Source organism: Heptranchias perlo, chromosome 12 (genome assembly GCF_035084215.1).
Source record: "Heptranchias perlo isolate sHepPer1 chromosome 12, sHepPer1.hap1, whole genome shotgun sequence".
In the NCBI taxonomy this organism is placed as follows: domain Eukaryota; kingdom Metazoa; phylum Chordata; class Chondrichthyes; order Hexanchiformes; family Hexanchidae; genus Heptranchias; species Heptranchias perlo.
In genome coordinates, this window is record NC_090336.1 from 36,232,310 (window position 1) to 36,250,453 (window position 18,144).

Sequence of the window (18,144 nt, forward strand, 5' to 3'; positions counted from 1 at the left end):
TCATTTCCTATCCCCTCCCCACCCCACTCCAATTTCCTCCCCTCATGAAGGCACTGCCTCTTGCTGGGGTACAATTCCAAATGTGCTGGCAGCTCTCTGACACTTCACCCAACAGGCCATTCTTCACGTGTGAGCCTAGACAGTGAGCATCCGCTGGGTATTCAACCATAGAGCCACATCACAGCCAAGTCCAATCTTGTCCACATGTGCACTTTCCAACATGTGTCAGTGGATAGTGATCGGGAGTAGGAACCCTGGCTGACATCTCCCCACCCCCGCTCCCAGCCAAACCGAGGATGGTGAGGCCAGTTAAATATTTATATTCAAAATCAGTAACTCTAATTAAAAATTAGTTGGATAATTCACTTTTCATCAACTTTATTTATGAAATTCTGTAAAAATGCACGCTTGTGTGGTGTGAATCATTTCGTTACTGAGTTTAATCCAATATGTAGCATCATTTTGGTTTTGTTTGTTTCTCTGTGCCTCTTGCTATTTCCTGTTCATCTCTTAGCTTCAGTGTAACAATGTCTGGTAGCCATCTGGGGTCCAATAAAAATCTAGCTACTATCCTGAATTTTACCCAACAATTGAGATGTGCTGTTAACCTTTTGATTTTTGTTAATCTTTACAAACTCTGGAGAGGAAAAGGTTCAGGAGAGATATTATTCAAATATTAGATTCTTACAGAAGGGAATAGATAAATCGAAGTCTGATGCTATGCTTGAGATTGCCACAGGAACCAGAGGACGCGGGAGCGGGCTCAAACCTAGAAGAGGGAAGGTGCACAGACAGTTTAGATGTAACTACTTCACGTGGAGGGTGGTAAACGTGCAGAATGGAATGAGCAGGGAGGCTGTGGTGATTGATAATTTGGAAAATGTCCAGGTAGAATTGGATGGATATTTGAAGGAGTGGGTGATTGAGTTTCTTTGGGACTGCGTTCTTTTCCAGTCCTGTGTTTTCCTAAGTTTGTGTGTGTGTAAATGGCAGTCTAGTTCTCAAGTTGATAAATTTCCAACAACTTAAAAAAAATTAGTTCCCACAGGGGTTATTGTTAACTATGTTTATTTTAAAATCTGATGCTGTTGGTTCGAGATAAGCTGCTTTTGTACTGGTCACAAATGGGGCCTTTTGCTAACCTGTTGTATAGGTTCTCTATTAATAAATGATTTTGTTCATAAAGTAGTCTTGTCTCTGATTCAGAAGGTTGTGGGTTTAAGTCACACCACAGAGTCGAGCACATATGCTATGCACATATTTGCAGCACTGAGGGAGTGCTGCATTGTTGGAGGTGCCATCTTTCAGATGACATTTTAAACAGAGGCTCTGTTTACCTTCTCAGGTGAGCATAAATAATCACATGGCACTATCCGAAGAAGAGGAGAAAGTTCTCCAAGTGACCTGGCGACCACTCCTCCCTCAGCCAACACAGCCAATAAACATTAACTGGTCATTCCTTTCATTTGCCGTTTGTTTGACCTTACTGTGTACAAGTTACCCCATTTACCTAGATAACAATACTAACTGCTCCTCAAATGTAATCCGTTGATGATCAAGTGCTGTTTATGTGCTGAGGGCATGAGGGCTGCTATATTAATGCAAGTTCTTTCTTTTATTGAAGTTAAATTCTTTGAAATTTGACAGTGTTTGATTCTTCAAGTCAGATTTCTTCTCCAAAGGTTAGAGATTACAACTGCTTCCATATCTATTTTATACAGAGGGGATAGTCCTTAAACCCCACTAATTTTTTAAATTTTATTGAAACAGGTTCTCTCGCACAGTCTTTGCACAGTGTTGGAAGTGCCTCACAATCCAGTGGCTTTGGAAAACCACTTTAAGGATGATGATGAAGGACCAGTTTCTAACCAGGGATACATGCCCTATTTGAACAGATTTATCTTGGATAAGGTATCTTTTTTGAAAAGTCTATATACAACCCTAACTGTGAAACTCCATTATGTATTGAATATGCATGGTTTAAAAATCCACTGCATGGAATAGCAGCTGATAGTGAAATTATAAGAGTGTTGTTTTTGTTGAAACAATGAAGGGTGACAGAAGGTGCCTCCTAGATCAACAGAAATTAGTGTCTCCAATAGTAAAAAATCTCTATATTGTAAGTTGTTGCATTTCTCTATGCCCAAGACAGCACTCCGTAGTGCCACACTCTAAGGAGTCAGATTGGCATCTGGCTCCCATTTGATATTTTCGCCTACTAACTTTAAGGTGTCAGCCTTGGGTCAGTGGTAACATCGAGGTCCCATCTGCCCTCTTGGGTGGATGTAAAAGATCTTATGGCATAACCCACAAGATTCTTGTTTTTGAATTGAATGGCTTGGCCCCTCACTTGGTTAACTGACCAGATATCTATATCTGAACAACTATATTCTAGGGCTTTGTGCACCAGAACAGTTGTCAGTTGTGGCTCAGTGGTAGCACCTCTGAGTCAGATGTCGGTGGTGCTGTCTTTCAGATGAGGCGTTAAACTGAGGTCTGCCCACTCAAGTGGATGTATTTGAAGAAGAGCATGGGAGTTCTCCTGGTGTCCTGGCCAACATTCGTCCCTCAAACAACATCACTAAAATCAGATTATGTGGTGATTTACTTCATTGCTGTTTGTGGGACTTTGCTGTGTGTAGATTGGCTGCACCATTTTCCTCCATTACAACAGTTTCTACACTTCAAAAAGTACATAATTGCTGTGAAGCACTTTGGGACATCCAGAGGCCATGAAAGGCGCTATATATGTGTAAGTGCTTTCTTGCTTCCGACCTACCTACCTACCTGATTGTTAACCCCATATGTATCATGGCAGAAGGAAAGTAGCTAATACGATGATACATAATATACAAAAATGCTTCACTTTGTCAGTCTCATAGCACTTGCTATGTGACTTCATGCACAAGTCGTACCACACGTTGTGCCTTCACATTGATGCTAAATGTAAACTACAACACGCCTAGTGAAGTCCAGTTTTTAGCTCCAGTGTCGTCCTAATTACCTTTTTTTTAAAAAATGGAAACGGAGGAAGCAGATTTCTTAAAATGAAGGAAGAAGGATTTTTTTTTAAGTCTCACACAATTGAAAATACCACAATGAGATCCAAGAGAGTGAATACTCTTCTTGAGAGATTGTGCAATTTCCCCCCTCCCCCGAACCTTGACTCACATTTTTATTCTGCACACTGCTTTTTTCTTGGTTGTTTGTGTAATGACCACAAGAATATTTCTGTACTTCTTTTTTGTAAACTTCAGGAAACACGTTTTTCCTTTTCTACCACACGCCCAGCTGAAACCATAGATCTGGGCATTGCTCCATAATTGCCCTCCACGAACAACGAATGCCTTGTTAAAGGGCAGGCAGTTTATTGCTCTCTTAGATAAACAAGTCATTTGCATTTGCTAAAAGAAACAAGAGCATTTAATATTTTAAACTTGGACAAAAAGACATGATGTAGGAACTCCAATTTTTAAAACCCAATAAAATACTTAAATTATATAATGTTTAACTACAGAAGCAAGAAATCCTGTGAACTTTAAAAATGCAAGAAACACAGTAATTGTTTAAGCTGTCATCCCTGCATCATTTCTCCAATTTTCTAAACAGTGCTGTCGTCTTCATGAACTGAATGATTGATTCATCCTCAATCACACGCTTTTGGAACCAAGAATTTAACTGCATTTGTGAAGTAAACAAAGATAGTCCTTACGAAACATGCAGATGTTATTCGCTGCTGTTCAGCACTTTGCTCATCAAATCCACTGAGCCCAAACATTCTATGATGGGACAAATCATCAGGCCACACCACACTGACCAGGCACTTCAATTTTCCCCATCTCAAAAATAATTAAGACATTTTCAGAAAGACATATCCTTTTTCTTAAGTGACAGGGAACATGGGGATTAAACAAAACGTCAAAGATTTTTTTAAAAAAAATTTGAGAAACCAAATTGAAAGTTCAGGATCAATATCACAGGACACAATTATGGTTGAAAAGATGAGGTGAATGAGGGAGTAGTTGATTTGGTGATGCTAATCTTGAGTTTTAAAAATCTGAAGATTGAGAGGAAGGAAGATCAACATTAAGGAGTTCTGTTGTCCCGGGAAATAATGAGTTAGAGTAGGAGACTGTCATAACAAGTCTTGATTTCAACATAGCAGGGTTTCAGGGAGGATGATGAGTGTGTAGGAAGTTGTATTTTGAGCTTAGAAGGATCAAGAGATGACAGTTCAGAGGAGCACTGACCTTTAGAAGTAATAAAAATAAACAAGAATTTAGGTGCTGGAGAGAGTGCAGAGGAGGGCAACCAAGATGAGTCCAAATCTTCGTTATGAGGATAGGCTCTAAGAATCAGGGTTATTTACTTTGGAGAAACACAGATTTAGAGGGGGTATGATCATTTTAAAATGATGAAAAGATTGGTTACAATCCAGTTAGATAGGTTATTTGGGATGGATTGCATCAGCAAAACTATAGGGAATGCATATAAAATCTGTTTTAAAAAAAAAATCAAGAAGTTACGTCAAATGTGAGGAAGTATTTCTTCTCACAGCGAGTCGTCACCCTCTAAAACAGACTACCAAGACATGTGGGCAATGTGGATTTACAACAGTCATTTAAAAGGGAACATACCAAGTCCCTGAGAGAAGACGACATTTCCAGTTAGAGGGGGTAAGTTCCCAATTAGTTGTGAGGAGTCATGGACAACTGCATTTTCTTGAAGCTTCCTTGATTGCAGAGGAGTTTCCCAAAATGTTCCCTGAAATAGTCACAGTTTTTTTTTGCTTCTTGCAGAAGATAGCATGGTTAGAGAGTGGGTTAACAGTGTGTGAGATTACACTATCATCTAGATGGGCGTAAAGGTCTTTTTCAACTCTTTTTAGTTAGATAAGTTCATGTGTAAATCAGCCTTCAGGAAAGGAGGGAGAAAGCTAGTGGGAGGGGGGGAAGAGAACCCTGGAAAGTGTAATTTAAGGCCAAAGCAGATTGGCCTACTAATGCTCTCTGATCTCAGGTGATAGTGCATATTTGAAATCACAATTCCGTGTCCAGTGAGCTTAATCTCAGTTGAGTGAAAGGAAAGGACTTGCTGTTATATTGTGTTTTTATGACCTCAATGTACCAAGGTCCTTTACAGCCAATGAAGTACTGTTGTAATGTGGGAAAACGCAACAGCCAATTCAAGCACAGCAAGGCTAAATGTTGGCCAGGATAACCCCACTGCTCTTCAAATACATCCACATAAGATGGCATATGGGGCCTTAATATTTCATCTGAAAGATGGTACCCCTGACAATGCAGCACTCCTTCAGTACTGTACTTGAGTGTCAGCCTAGATTATGTACTCAAGTCTCAAAGTAGGGCTTGAACCCACAACCTTCTGACTCAGAGATGAAAATGCTACCACTGGGCCACAGCTGACACAAAGCCCTAAAAGATAGGCGTTCCAGATACAGATATCTGGGCAGTTAACCAAGGGAGGGACCAAGCCATTTAATTCAAATACAAGCATCTTGTGTGTTTTGTCCATTCTCAGCAGTTTTTGAGTTTGAGATACATATTTAAATTTCCTTTATCCTAGTCATTTAAAAAAACAACAATTCTCAGCCTATCTTGTTTAAATTCGGTGTTCTGTCTGAAGCCATTAGAGATGATAGGCCAGAGAGAGACATTAGTTATTCAGCAAAAAAATTACCATAGTAAAGTTAATATTCAGGGACCTTGGGGTAAATTTTAACAGGGAACCGGGAAGAGAGTGAGGGACTGGGGGATTTCTGGACAGGAAACCTGGAAGTATGGGTTTCCCAGACGTCCTTACGATTTTAATATAAGGATGTCTTTCAGTATTTTCAGTAGGTTTCCCGCCCGACAGCCAGCCAGATTGACAGGCTGGCTGTCAGTCGGACGGGAGAGTAACCAGGGAGCAGTTGCCAGCAGTTAAGTCTTAGATCGGAGAGGGAGGGGTCGATCATGGGGGAGGGGGGGATAGATCATCAGGGGCTCAGTCATCGGAGGGATCAGACATGGAGTGGTCGGAGATTGTGCCGGGGTGTGGACATGGCCCGCAACCTCCTTTTAAAAGATTTTACTGGCCACCTGAAAGCGGATTGGTCACCCATCCCTCGACCCACCTCCGTTAAAACAGGAAGTGAGTGGGTTGGAGGCGAGCTGGGTTTGGGTTTTACTTTTAACAATTTTTACCTTCCCACCCGTTTGTGGGGTTAAAATTTACCCTCTTGTGTCCAGTCTGGTTTACATTACAGTTTAGAGTAGCAGGTGTGACTGATTTTTCCATCTTCTGAGGAGGGAAGGTTAAACCTGCAACTAAATTAAATTCACAGTGTCATTGCTTCTGTTTAAATAAACCTGTTTGGCATTTTATAGCCTCAGTCTGATGAAGTGTTTATTTTAACTCCTCCCTTGAGTTGAAGGTCATGATGTGAAGGCATATGATATAACAAGTAAGCTTCAATACAGTAAAAATGGTTATCAATTTAATCCCTAGGCTTGCCACAAATGACTTGTATTTTGGGTCATAGGGAGTGAGGGCTCATCTACAGAAGTGGTCTGAGATGTGAACTTGAGAAAGTTTCGGGAGTTTCAAAACCTACAAATGAACCTCCAAATGGTAGTCCCTCAGCAGCTGTAGTATAACTGCAACTGGTGAAATTTGAAGAATTGAAGTTTAAGGACTTTCCAAGCAGTTTGTGAGACCATCTGGGAACTTTTAAAAAATATCATTTATCTTTTCAATAGCCGAGAGATGACTCTCCTGTTGGCTGTTTACTGACATCAAAATATAGTCAATGTTTGAAGTTGGTGAGCTTACACATACATGTAAGGCTTGAATTTGCCTGACTAGAGAGTAAGGGAGATGCAGCAGAGTAAGTTGGGTCTGTCGACTCCATGTAATCCTCACCAGGCACCTGCTTCTACTCGTGTGACATTATAATTGAACCCAAAGGAGGCCTGAGTTGTAACTTGGATGGATGTTTGTGCTTGAGCTTTTCTGGGGGGATATTTGAAAATCTCGTGTAGGCTGTCATCGAGATGCTCAAGTGTGGCTCCTGGTGGGTTGACTGCAGCTATTGCGATGGCCTGTGAACTGGTGTGTGTCGTATGTATTGGGATAATGCTTTTAGAGAAAGTGAATATATTCAAAAATTGCAGTCTTGTGTGAATGTAGAAATGATATACAAAGGTAGATGTACTTAATTACTTAGTGGTTGTTGCACTCCATGTGATTAGAGTGAAACTTTGATGTGGGGGAAAAAATATTACTTCCTTCCCCATTTATAAATATCCTTTTTTTTGCTTCCCTTCCTCCAATCCTAACAATTTTTTTTAGAGCAGGGCGGGTTAACAGTATGATCCTGTGATTACGCCAATTTTAAATTGGCATGTGAATACTGATTTCCTGACTAACTCTCTCTTTCTCACCCGCCCCATATAGTAAAGTGTCTAACCTCCAATTTGCATCTCTCAGTATAGCAATGTGGGAAATTATGGCTGTTTATTACAAATTTCAGACCTGCTTTAGATATTCTCTCGGGTTAAGTGGCCACTCTCGTAAATGGCCCCCATGTCTTGTGTTCAGGAGTGTGCTTGTACTGCCCAATATCTAATCATTCAGTAGCGTATCACGGGGGCATAGCAATAGTACCCCCTTATTATCTAAACTGGGTATCGTGTACTTTGTACGTGCCCTTGCATGCAGTTCTCCAATCTTTAAGTAGGCGGACTGATAATTTATGAGAGGAGGCCAGATATGAATTGTTAAGTTGCTTTATTTTACAGACAGCAAGTGAATGTACAGTTATAATCAACTCTCATCTTAATCCAACTAACTTCAGTTCACTCCTTGTGAACAAGAAAAATACGCCATACTGACCTCGTTTAGCTAAAACAAATTCTCTTTTCCTGATGAAGTTCTGACAAAGGGTCATTGACCTGAAACATTAACTCTCTTTCTTTCTCCTGATGCTGCCTGACTTGCTGAGTATTTCCAGCATTTTCTGTTTTTATTTCTCTTTTTCTGAACAGTCTTTTCCTCTGGGATCTGGCCAGCTATCCTCTTAAAGGAGACCTGCTGGGATCTTACCAGCCCCCCTCTCAGCAGACCTCACCAACCAAATTTGGCCCTTTTTTCTCTTCCTTCCTCTCCCACAGGAAGATGAGGCTTGATTTCAGATCCTTCCCCCAGTCTGGGATTGGCCAGCAGAGCTGTCAATCAAACATTCTGCTGCCCATCACCCCGGATATAGGTCCCGAGAAACTATCTTCTATTCTCAGTGAGTTGGACCATTTTGACATTGTGACTCTGGCATTAGTCTGTTGATTCTTATTGTCTCAGTTCAAAGTGGTATGTGATTATCAGCGTTACACAAACCTATCCATCTAGCTTTAATACACATTCCCCCCATCATCTGGCCACTGTGGTAAACTTCATCTCTTGAGAGTTGCATTTATATTGAAAATAACATTTGCAAAATAAATTACATCAAGATCCTCCTTTGACAACATGGTCAGAAATCCCAAAACGTGGCAGTGTCAAATCACTCTATCTCACTTTTCAGTGGCCGAGCCCAGTGAATCACTTAATGTGTTGGTTATCTTTTTCCTCTTTTTAAAAAAAATATTTTCCCCTTTTCCCCCTCTCCCTCTCGGAAGCATTAACCCTTTACTGGAGTATTGTCCCAAGGGAGTCTTTATCCTCTGCTTTCTTTTAAAGTAGTTATTATTCACACAAGTCTTGACGATGAGTGTTGGCAGGCTATTCAGTTAAAGGAGGCATTGCGATGCAGCCAAGCCAGATGCAGCCTTCAGTAGACATCCATGTATGTGCACTTTCAGCAGGGGTTGGTGAATACTAATTAGGAGTGACAACCCTGGATGATCTTCCTCTCCCTAATCCAGGGCAATGAAGGCAATTGTAGCATCAATGCCCTCGCTACTCACACATTGAGACTGAACTTTTCTACTCTGTATGACTCAGCTTTTCAGTGGATATATTTGCTGAGCTATCAGGGAAGTTCCTATTTTTTTTTCTTTTAAACTTTCTTCCAATAAGTATTTATGACTGCTATGAACTGAATTTACAGGCATTACTAATAGCTCCCTAATAGAATTGAGGCCCTGATAGAGTGATTGTATTTCACTGCTCATATTCAGCCATTACTGTTCCTAAGTTTGGCATTATGGAAATCTTTCAGTGATTTAAGTGGATGTCTAAATGCATGTGAAAGGCTTTGACTTTCTGTCTGCTGTTTACTGTAATTATGGATTGTATTCCCAGTATTAATATAATCACAGCACATACATTATTCAGAGTACTTTGTTATAGACTATGCATCTTGGCACACTGGTTAGTGTGTCTTCACCTGGGATAAAACATATTGAGAAAACCAATCCATAGACTGCAGAAAGAAGACTAGAATGTGGTGAATCAATGTTACCAGCTCGTAAGAGCTCAGTCAGTGGGTAAGTGTAATACATGGTGTATTGCTGAGCCACACAAACCAAGATAGATCTTTGCTCACTGCTGAATTCTGTTGAGGTGGTGGAGGTGCTTTAGTAGCCTTACTATCCCTGGTTAGGGTAGGGAAAAAATCGGCTGAAGTTCCCTCTCCTAATGATGTGATCCCTGATGGAAAGCATGCATGTGAGGACAGGGATGGACTCGGTTGTCAGAAGAACATAAGAAATAGGAGGAGGCCATACGGCCCCTCGAGCCTGCTCTGCCATTCAATAAGATCATGGCTGATCTTCTACCTCAACTCCACTTTACTGCCCAATCCCCGTATCCCTTGGTTCCCTTAGGGTCCAAAAATCTATCGATCTTGATCTAGGATATACTGAATGGCTAAGCATCCACAGCCCTCTGGGGTAGAGAATTCCAAAGATTCACAACCCTCTGAGTGAAGAAATTTTTCCTCATCTTGGTCCTAAATGGCCGACCCCTTATCTTGAAACTATGACCCCTAGTTCTAGACTCTCCAGCCAGGGGAAACAGCCTCTCAGCATCTACCCTGTCAAGCCCTCTAAGAATTTTATACATTTCAATGCGATCACCTCTCATTCTTCTAAACTCCAGAGAATATTGGCCCATTCTACTCAATCTATCCTCATAGGACAATCCTCTCATCCCAGGAATCAATCTAGTGAACCTTCGTTGCACCCCCTCTAAGGCAAGTATATCCTTCCTTGGGTAAGGAGACTAAAACTGTACACAGTACTCCAGGTGTGGTCTCACCAGTGCCCTATATAATTGCAGCAAGACCTCCTTGCTCTTATGCTCTAACCCCTTTGCAATAAAGGCTAACATACCATTTGCCTTCCTAATTGCTTGCTGTACCTGCATTTTAACTTTCTGTGATTTGTGTACAAAGACACCCAAATCCCTCTGACTACCAACATTTCTTAGTCTCTCACCTTTTAAAAAATATGCTGCTTTTCTATTCTTCCTTCCAAAATGGATTTTTTTCACATTTCCCCACATTATACTCCATCTGCCACCTTCTCGCCCAGTCACTTAACTTGTCTATATCCCTTTGCAGCCTCTTTATGTCCTTACAGCTTAGATTCCTACCTAGCTTTGTATCGTTTGCAAACTTGGATACATTACACTCGGTCCCCTTATCTAAGTTATTAATATAGATTGTAAACAGCTGAAGTCCAAGCACTGATCCTTGTGGCACCCCACTAGTTACAACCTGCCAACCCGAAAATGACCAGTTTATTCCTACTCTCTGTTTTCTGTCCGTTAATCAATCCTCAATCCATGCTAATATATTACCCCTAATCCCATGAGCCCTAATCTTGTGTAACAACCTCTTGTGTGGCACCTTATCGAATGCCTTCTGAAAATCCAGAAGATTAAAGTTCCCCACGATTATTGTATCACCCTTGTTACATGCTTCTCTGATTTCCTGATTTATACTCTGTCCAATACCATAACTACTGTTAGGGGGTCTGTAGACTACTCCCACCAGTGTTTTCTGCCGCTTGTTATTTTTTAGCTCCACCCATACTGATTGTCTTATTGAATATAAGATTCTGAGGGGGCTTGATAGGGTAGATTCAGAGAGGCTGTTTCTCTTGGCTGGAGAGTCTAGAACTAGGGGACATAGTCTCAGGATAAGACTGAGATGAGGAGGAATTTCTTCACTCAGGGATGTGAATCTTTGGAATTCTCTTCCCCAGAGGGCTGTGGATGCTGAGTCGTTGAATATGTTCAGTGCTGAGATATAGATTTTTAGACTCATGGGGAATCAAGGGATATGGGGATCGGACGGGAAAGTGGAGTTGAGGTGGAAGATCAGCCATGATCTTATTGAATGGCGGAGCAGGCTCGAGGGGCCGTATGGCCTACTGCTGCTCCTTTTCCTTATGTTCTACATCGTGATTTTCTGAGCTAAGATCATTTCTCTCTACTGCTTTGATCTCATCCTTTATTATCAGGCCTACCTCCCCTGCCCTCTATTTTGCCTAACATTTCTAAGTCAAGTACCCTGGAATATTTGGTCACTCTGTAACCACATTTCAGTAATGGCAATTAGATCAAACTATTAATCTCTCTTTGTGCCATTGATTCATCTATCTTGTTATGGATGCTTTGTGCATTCAGATAAAGCACCTTTTAATTTTAACATTTTTTACTATTTTTCCCTGATGTGACCTTAGTCACTAATGTCCTATTACCTTTATTAATCTCTCTGTCCCTTCCTGACTCACTCTGCTTGTTTTTAGCCAAATTGCTTCTCTGCTCTACAGCCTTGACTTTTCTCTTTCACCCTCCCCTACCTACTGATTTTTCTCAATCTTTTTCTGAAGACAGTGATTCATGCTGTGGCATGGTTCATTAAATCTGGCAGACTTCGCTTAAGTGGCAATTCTTTATATGCGAGTTTAGTTAATGAGTGTCAGTGGCTATTCAACTGTGGGGGTGGGGGGAGGTGGCAGCACAGCCAAGGTGTGTCTGGTCTTTACCTGATGTCCACTTGTGCAGTTTCCAGCAGGGGTCACTGGGTGACGATCAGGACTGGAAGGGCTGGTTGTTTTGTTTTCTATCCTACATAATGTGAGCACTCTAACAAAATCATATCTTTATGTAGTGCCTTTAATACAGAAAATTAAGTTGAACTTCAGTGTCCCCATTACTACTGAAATTAGATCAGTTAACTGAGCAAACCAGTGGTTGAAGGATAAAACCTGGGTCCTCCTTGGTCTTCATGGATTAGTAGTACACTAAGTAATGCATTTACCCACTGAGCCTTCAACAAAGCTGAAATGTTACTTTTAACCCATAAAAGCAAATGCATTTAATAGCACTGGTGGCATTGTGATTTAAAATGGGGAAAATTTGATTGCACTTGAAAAGGCTTAATGAGAGTATGATTTCAAATTGTTAAGCAGGAAATCAGTTTTTACCTATTCTTCTTAGAAGAAGAAGAAGAAAATGACTTGGCTGCCAACTGAGCTGAAATGTACTTATGTAACTTTACGGCTGGCTGCAGTTATGTGAATATAGCTGAGTCTGCAGGAACTTTACATCTTGGTGAGACAGTCTTATATTTTAATCGGCTGGACAACTAAAATGTCAACATATTAATGATCGTTCTCATGGACTTGACGCTTGGAAGAACTCTGAAGATACACAGAATAGACTTAACCTTCTGGAATTTATTCTCAACAAACCAGTTAATGGTTTCTATGGTGAAGACTGTGCAGCAGAAGTAATTACAGTTTGTTTAGTCTTGGAGTACGTAAAAACTTGCAGCGCAGTAGTACTTGGTGTTTTTTCTTGTGTTGTAACAACACTATCTCTCTCAAAAGAGTAATTCTTGGTGGGGGTTGAGGGGAGGAGTCCTAATTGTTATCGAGTTCGTGTTAAAAAGACAAATCCATAGGCACTGTATCTGAATGCACGAAGCATTCATAATGTAGATGAATTAACAGTGCAAATAGATGTAAACGGATATGATATAATTGCAATTACAGAGACATGGCTGCAGGGTGACCAAGGCTGGGAGCTGAATATCCAAGGGTATTCAATATTTAGGAATGACAGGCAAAAAGGAAAAGGAGATGGGGTGGCATTGTTAGTAAAGGATGAAATCAGAGCAAAAGTGAGAAAGAATATTGGCTCAAAATCAAGATGTAGAATCAGTCTGGGTGGAGTTAAGAAGCACCAAGGGACAGAAAACACTGGTGGGAGTTGTCTATAGGCCTCCAAACAGTAGTGGTAATGTAGGGGACATCATCAAACAGGAAATTAGAGACGCATGTAACAAGGGTACTACAGTAATCATGGGTGACTTTAATCTACATATAGACTGGCCAAACCAAATTAGCAATAATACTGTGGAGGATGAATTCTTGGAGTGTGTACGAGATGGTTTTTTAGACCAGTACTTTGAGGCGCCAACCAGGGAACAGGCTATCCTAGATTGGTATTGTGCAATGAGAAGGGGTTAATTAATAATCTTGTTGTGCAGGGTCCTTTAGGGAAGGTGACCATAACATGATAGAATTCTTCATTAAGATGGAAAGTGAAGTTGTCCAATCCGAAACTAGGGTCCACAATCTAAACAAAGGAAACTACGAAGGTATGAGGAGTGAGTTGGCTATGATAGATTGGGAAGCTTCATTAAAAGGCATGACAGTGGATAGGCAACGGCTAACATTTAAGGAACGAATGCATGAATTGCAACGATTATACATTCCTTTCTGGCGCAAAAACACAAAAGATAAAGCAGCCCAACCATGGCTAACAAGAGAAATTAAGGATAGTATTTGATCCAAAGAGGAGTCATATAAAGTTGCCAGGAAAGTAGCAAGCCTGAGGATTGGGAGCAGTTTAGAATTCAGCAAAAAAGGACCAAGAGATTGATTAAGAGGGGAAAAATAGACTGTGAGAGTAAACTTGCAAGGAACATAAAAGTGGACTGTAAAGGCTTCTACAAGTATGTTTAAAAAAAAGATTAGTGAAGACAAATGTAAGTCCCGTACTGTCAGAAACAGGAGAATTTATAATGGGGAACAAGGAAATGGCAGAGCAATTAAACAAATACTTTGTGTCCTCTTCCGTGAAGACAGAACCAAATAACTTCCCAGAAATGCGAGGGAACCAAGGGACTAGTGAGAAGGAGGAATTAAAGGAAATTAGTATTAGCACAAAAATAGTGCTGGAGAAATTAATGGGACTGAAAGCTGATAAATCCCCAGGGCCTGATAATCTACATCCCAAAGTACTAAAAGAGGTAGCCATGGAAATAGTGGATGCATTGGTTGTCGTCTTCCAAAATTCTATAGATTATGGAACAGTTCCTGCAGATTGGAGGGTGGTAAATGTAACCCCACTATTTAGAAAAGGAGGGAGAGAGAAAACAGTGAACTATAGACTGGTTAGCCTAACATCAGTAGTAGGGAAAATGCCAGAGTCTATTATAAAGGATGTGATAACAGGACACTTAGAAAATATCAATGGGATTAATCAAAGTCAACATGGATTTATGAAAGGGAAACCATGTTTGACAAACCTACTGGAGTTTTTTGAGGATGTAACTCGTAGAATAGATAAGGGAGAACCAGTGGATGTTTTTTATTTGGATTTTCAGAAGGCCTTTATTAAATTCCCACATAAGAATTTAGTGTGCAAAATTAAAGCACATGGGATTGGTGGTAATATATTGGCATGGATTGAAAATTGGTTAACAGACAGGAAACAGAGAGTAGGAATAAATGGGTCTTTTTCGGAGTGGCAGGCAGTGACTAGTGGGGTACCGCAGGGATCAGTGCTTGGGCCCCAGTTATTCACAATCTATATCAATGATTTGGATGAGGGAACCAAATGTAATATTTCCAAGTTTGCTGACGACACAAAACTAGGTGGGGTTGTGAGGAGGATGCAAAGAGGCTTCAGGCGATGTAGACAAGTTGAGTGAGTGGGCAGGTGCAGTATAATGTGGATAAATGTGAAGTTATCCACTTTGGAAGGAAAAACAGAAATGCCGAGTAATATTTAAATGGTGATAGATTGGGGAATGTTGATGTACAAAGGGACCTGGGTATCCTTGTACACCAGTCACTGAAAGCAAACATGCAGGTGCAGCAAGCAGTTAGGAAGGCGAATGGTATGTTGGCCTTCGTTGCAAGAGGATTTGAGTACAGGAGCAAGGATGTCTTACTGCAGTTATAGAGGGCCTTGGTGAGACCACACCTGGAGTATTGTGTGCAGTTTTGGTCTCCTTACCTTGGAAAGGATATACTTGCCATGGAGGGAGTGCAACAAAAGTTCACCAGCCTGATTCCTGGAATGGCAGGACTGTCGTATGAGGAGAGATTGGGTTGACTCGGCCTGTATTCACTCGAGTTTAGAAGAATGAGAGCGGATCTTATTGAAACATATAAAATTCTGACTGGGCTAGACAGACTGGATGCAGGAAGGATGTTTCCCCTGGCTGGGGGGGTCTAGAACGAAGGGTCACAGTCTCAGGATACTGGGTAGGACATTTAGGACTGAGATGAGGAGAAATTTCTTCACTCAGAGGGTGGTGAACCTGTGGAATTCTCTACCACAGAAGGCTGTGGAGGCCAAGTCACTGAATATATTTAAGAAGGAGCTAAATAGAATTCTAGACACAAAAGGCATCAAGGGGTATGGGGAGAGAGCGGGAATATGGTATTGAGATAGAGGATCAGCCAGGATCATATAGAATGGCGGAACAGGCTTGAAGGGCTGAATGGCCTCCCGCTGCTCCTGTTTTCTATGTTTCTATGAGTTAAATCTTGAATAAAGAAGCAAACCTTCTGACCATTGACATATCAGAAATTTAAAGAAATATAATCACCAATTTTTTTTCTCACCTTTTTCCAATTTTTCTCTTGATAATTTTTTTTCTCTTTGCCCTTTCTTAAAGGTTCAACCAAACAGCTTTGATAAATGTGACTTTAATAGGATGTGCTGGACTCTGTGTGTCAAGAAAAATCTGAACCGGAACAACTTACTGATCAGTGATGATGATACCTTCAAAGTATGGTGTATCTTCAACTTCCTCTCAGAAGATGTGTATCCCTTGATCATAGTCCCAGAGGAGGTAAGATCAGTAAACCTTTAACATTTTGATTGAGCTCAGCACCCTTGGCTAGGGAGAGGAGAGATCAACCAGGGTTCCTGTTCCTGATTGCTATCCCATAATACATGCTGGAAAATATTTGTGGATGTTAGGCCGATACCCAATGTCTTGGTTAGATGGCTACTTGATTGAGGTACTGAAGGGCCGCTGCTGCTGCCTCTGAAATTGTGCATCAGCACAAGACACTGACTTTTTAAAAATGTTGTTTTGGGATCTGGGTGCGCTGGTATTTTTGTCAATCCCTAGTTGCCTTCATAAGGTGGTGATGGGCCCCTTTGAACTGCTGTAACCCTTGCAGTGATGGTGCTCCCACAATGGTGTTGGGTGGGGAGTTCTAGGATATTGACTCAGCAACCATAAAGAAACAGTGATATATGTCCAAGTCAGAATGGAGGGGAGCTCGTAGATAATGATGTTCCATTGATATTGCTGCTCTTGTCCTTCTTGGTGGTAGAGCCTGCAGGGGAGGGAAGTGCTGTCAAGGTGACTTCATGAGTTGCTATAGTGCATCCTGTAGATTGTTGTTGCAATATGCACAATGTGCTGTTGGTGGAGGGGGTCCAGTGGTATGGTGGCTGGCTGATCAAATGAACTGCTGTAACCTGGATGGTGATGATCCTCTTGAGTATTGTTGTGGCTGCACATGAGTATTCCATCTCATTCCTGACTTGGGCCTTGTAGTTGGTGCAGAGGCTTTGAGGGGTCAGGAAGTGAGCCACTCGTTTCAGAGAACCCAGATTCTGCCCTGCTTTTTAGGTGAATAGGAGAGAAAAGTGGAGGAGGGGAGAGAATGTAATTTCACTTTTCAAAGTGTTAAATATGAATGATTTCTGTCTAGGTGAAATTGGTTGCAAATCCTGGGATTTAAATTCCGTCCAATACCAGTGAGAACCAAATGATTATCTGTGAGATTGTAAAGTGATCTTGGCGATTTAGTTTGGCCAAATGCAAAATTTATGCTGTTCCAGATTAACTACAATGATTTTGAGTTAATTCTAATGTGAAACGTGTTAAAGTTGCTGGAACATGGACTCTTGGAGTAATCTAGACACAGAGCCTTAGTGTAGCTAAGTGTTTGGTGCTGGCATGATCCCAGCAAGGAAGTGCAATACCTTGTTTATGATCAAAGGCCACATTCAAAGGCAGTAACAAAATATCCTGTTTTCATAGAATGGTTACAGCATAGAAGGAGGCCATTCGGCCCATCAAGCCCGTGCTGGCTCTCTGCAGGAACAATCCAGCTAGGCCTGCTCCCCTGCCCTTTCCCTGTAGCCCTGTAATTTTTTTCCTTTGAGTACTTATCCAGTTCCCTTTTGAAAGCCAAGATTGAATCTGCCTCCACCACCCCCTCAGGCAGTGCATTCCAGGTCCTAATCACTTGCTGCTTAATAGTTTTTCCTCATGTCGCCTTTGGTTCTTTTGCCAATTATCTTAAATCTGTGTCCTCTGGTTCTTGACCCTTCTGCCAATGGGAACAGCTTCTCTCTATCTACTCTGTCTAGACCCTTCATGATTTTGAATACCTCTATCAAATCTCCTCTCAACCTTCTCTGTTCTAAGGAGAACAACCTCAGCTTCTCCAGTTTATCCATATAACTGAAGTCCCTCATTCCTGGAACCATTCTAGTAAATCTTTTCTGCACCCTCTCCAAGGCCTTCACATCCTTCCTAAAGTGCAGTGCCCAGAATTGAACGCAGTACTCCAGTTGTGGCCGAACCAGTGTTTTATAAAGGTTCATCATAACTTCCTTGCTTTTGTACTCTATGCCTCTATTTATAAAGCCCAGGATCCTGTATGCTTTTTTAAACTGCTTTCTCAACCTGCCCTGCCACCTTCAAAGATTTGTGCACATATACCCCCAGGTGTCTCTGTTCCTGCACCCCCTTTAGAATTGTACCCTTTAGTTTATATTGCCTCTTATTCTCCCTACCAAAATGTATCACTTCGCACTTCTCTGCGTTAAATTTCATCTGCCATGTGTCCGCCCATTCCACCAGCCTGT

The 18,144-nt window shown here is 41.2% G+C and overlaps 1 protein-coding gene across 1 annotated transcript in view; it reads left to right on the forward strand.

Moving 5' to 3' along the window:
- swap70b (switching B cell complex subunit SWAP70b) overlaps window positions 1-18,144 on the forward strand; it is a 114,727-nt gene that overhangs the window by 10,744 nt on the left and 85,839 nt on the right. The window contains exons 2-3 of the mRNA XM_067993976.1: window positions 1,771-1,911; window positions 15,926-16,102. Of these exons, the coding sequence (XP_067850077.1) occupies window positions 1,771-1,911; window positions 15,926-16,102 (318 nt within the window). The remainder of the gene's footprint in view (window positions 1-1,770; window positions 1,912-15,925; window positions 16,103-18,144) is intronic.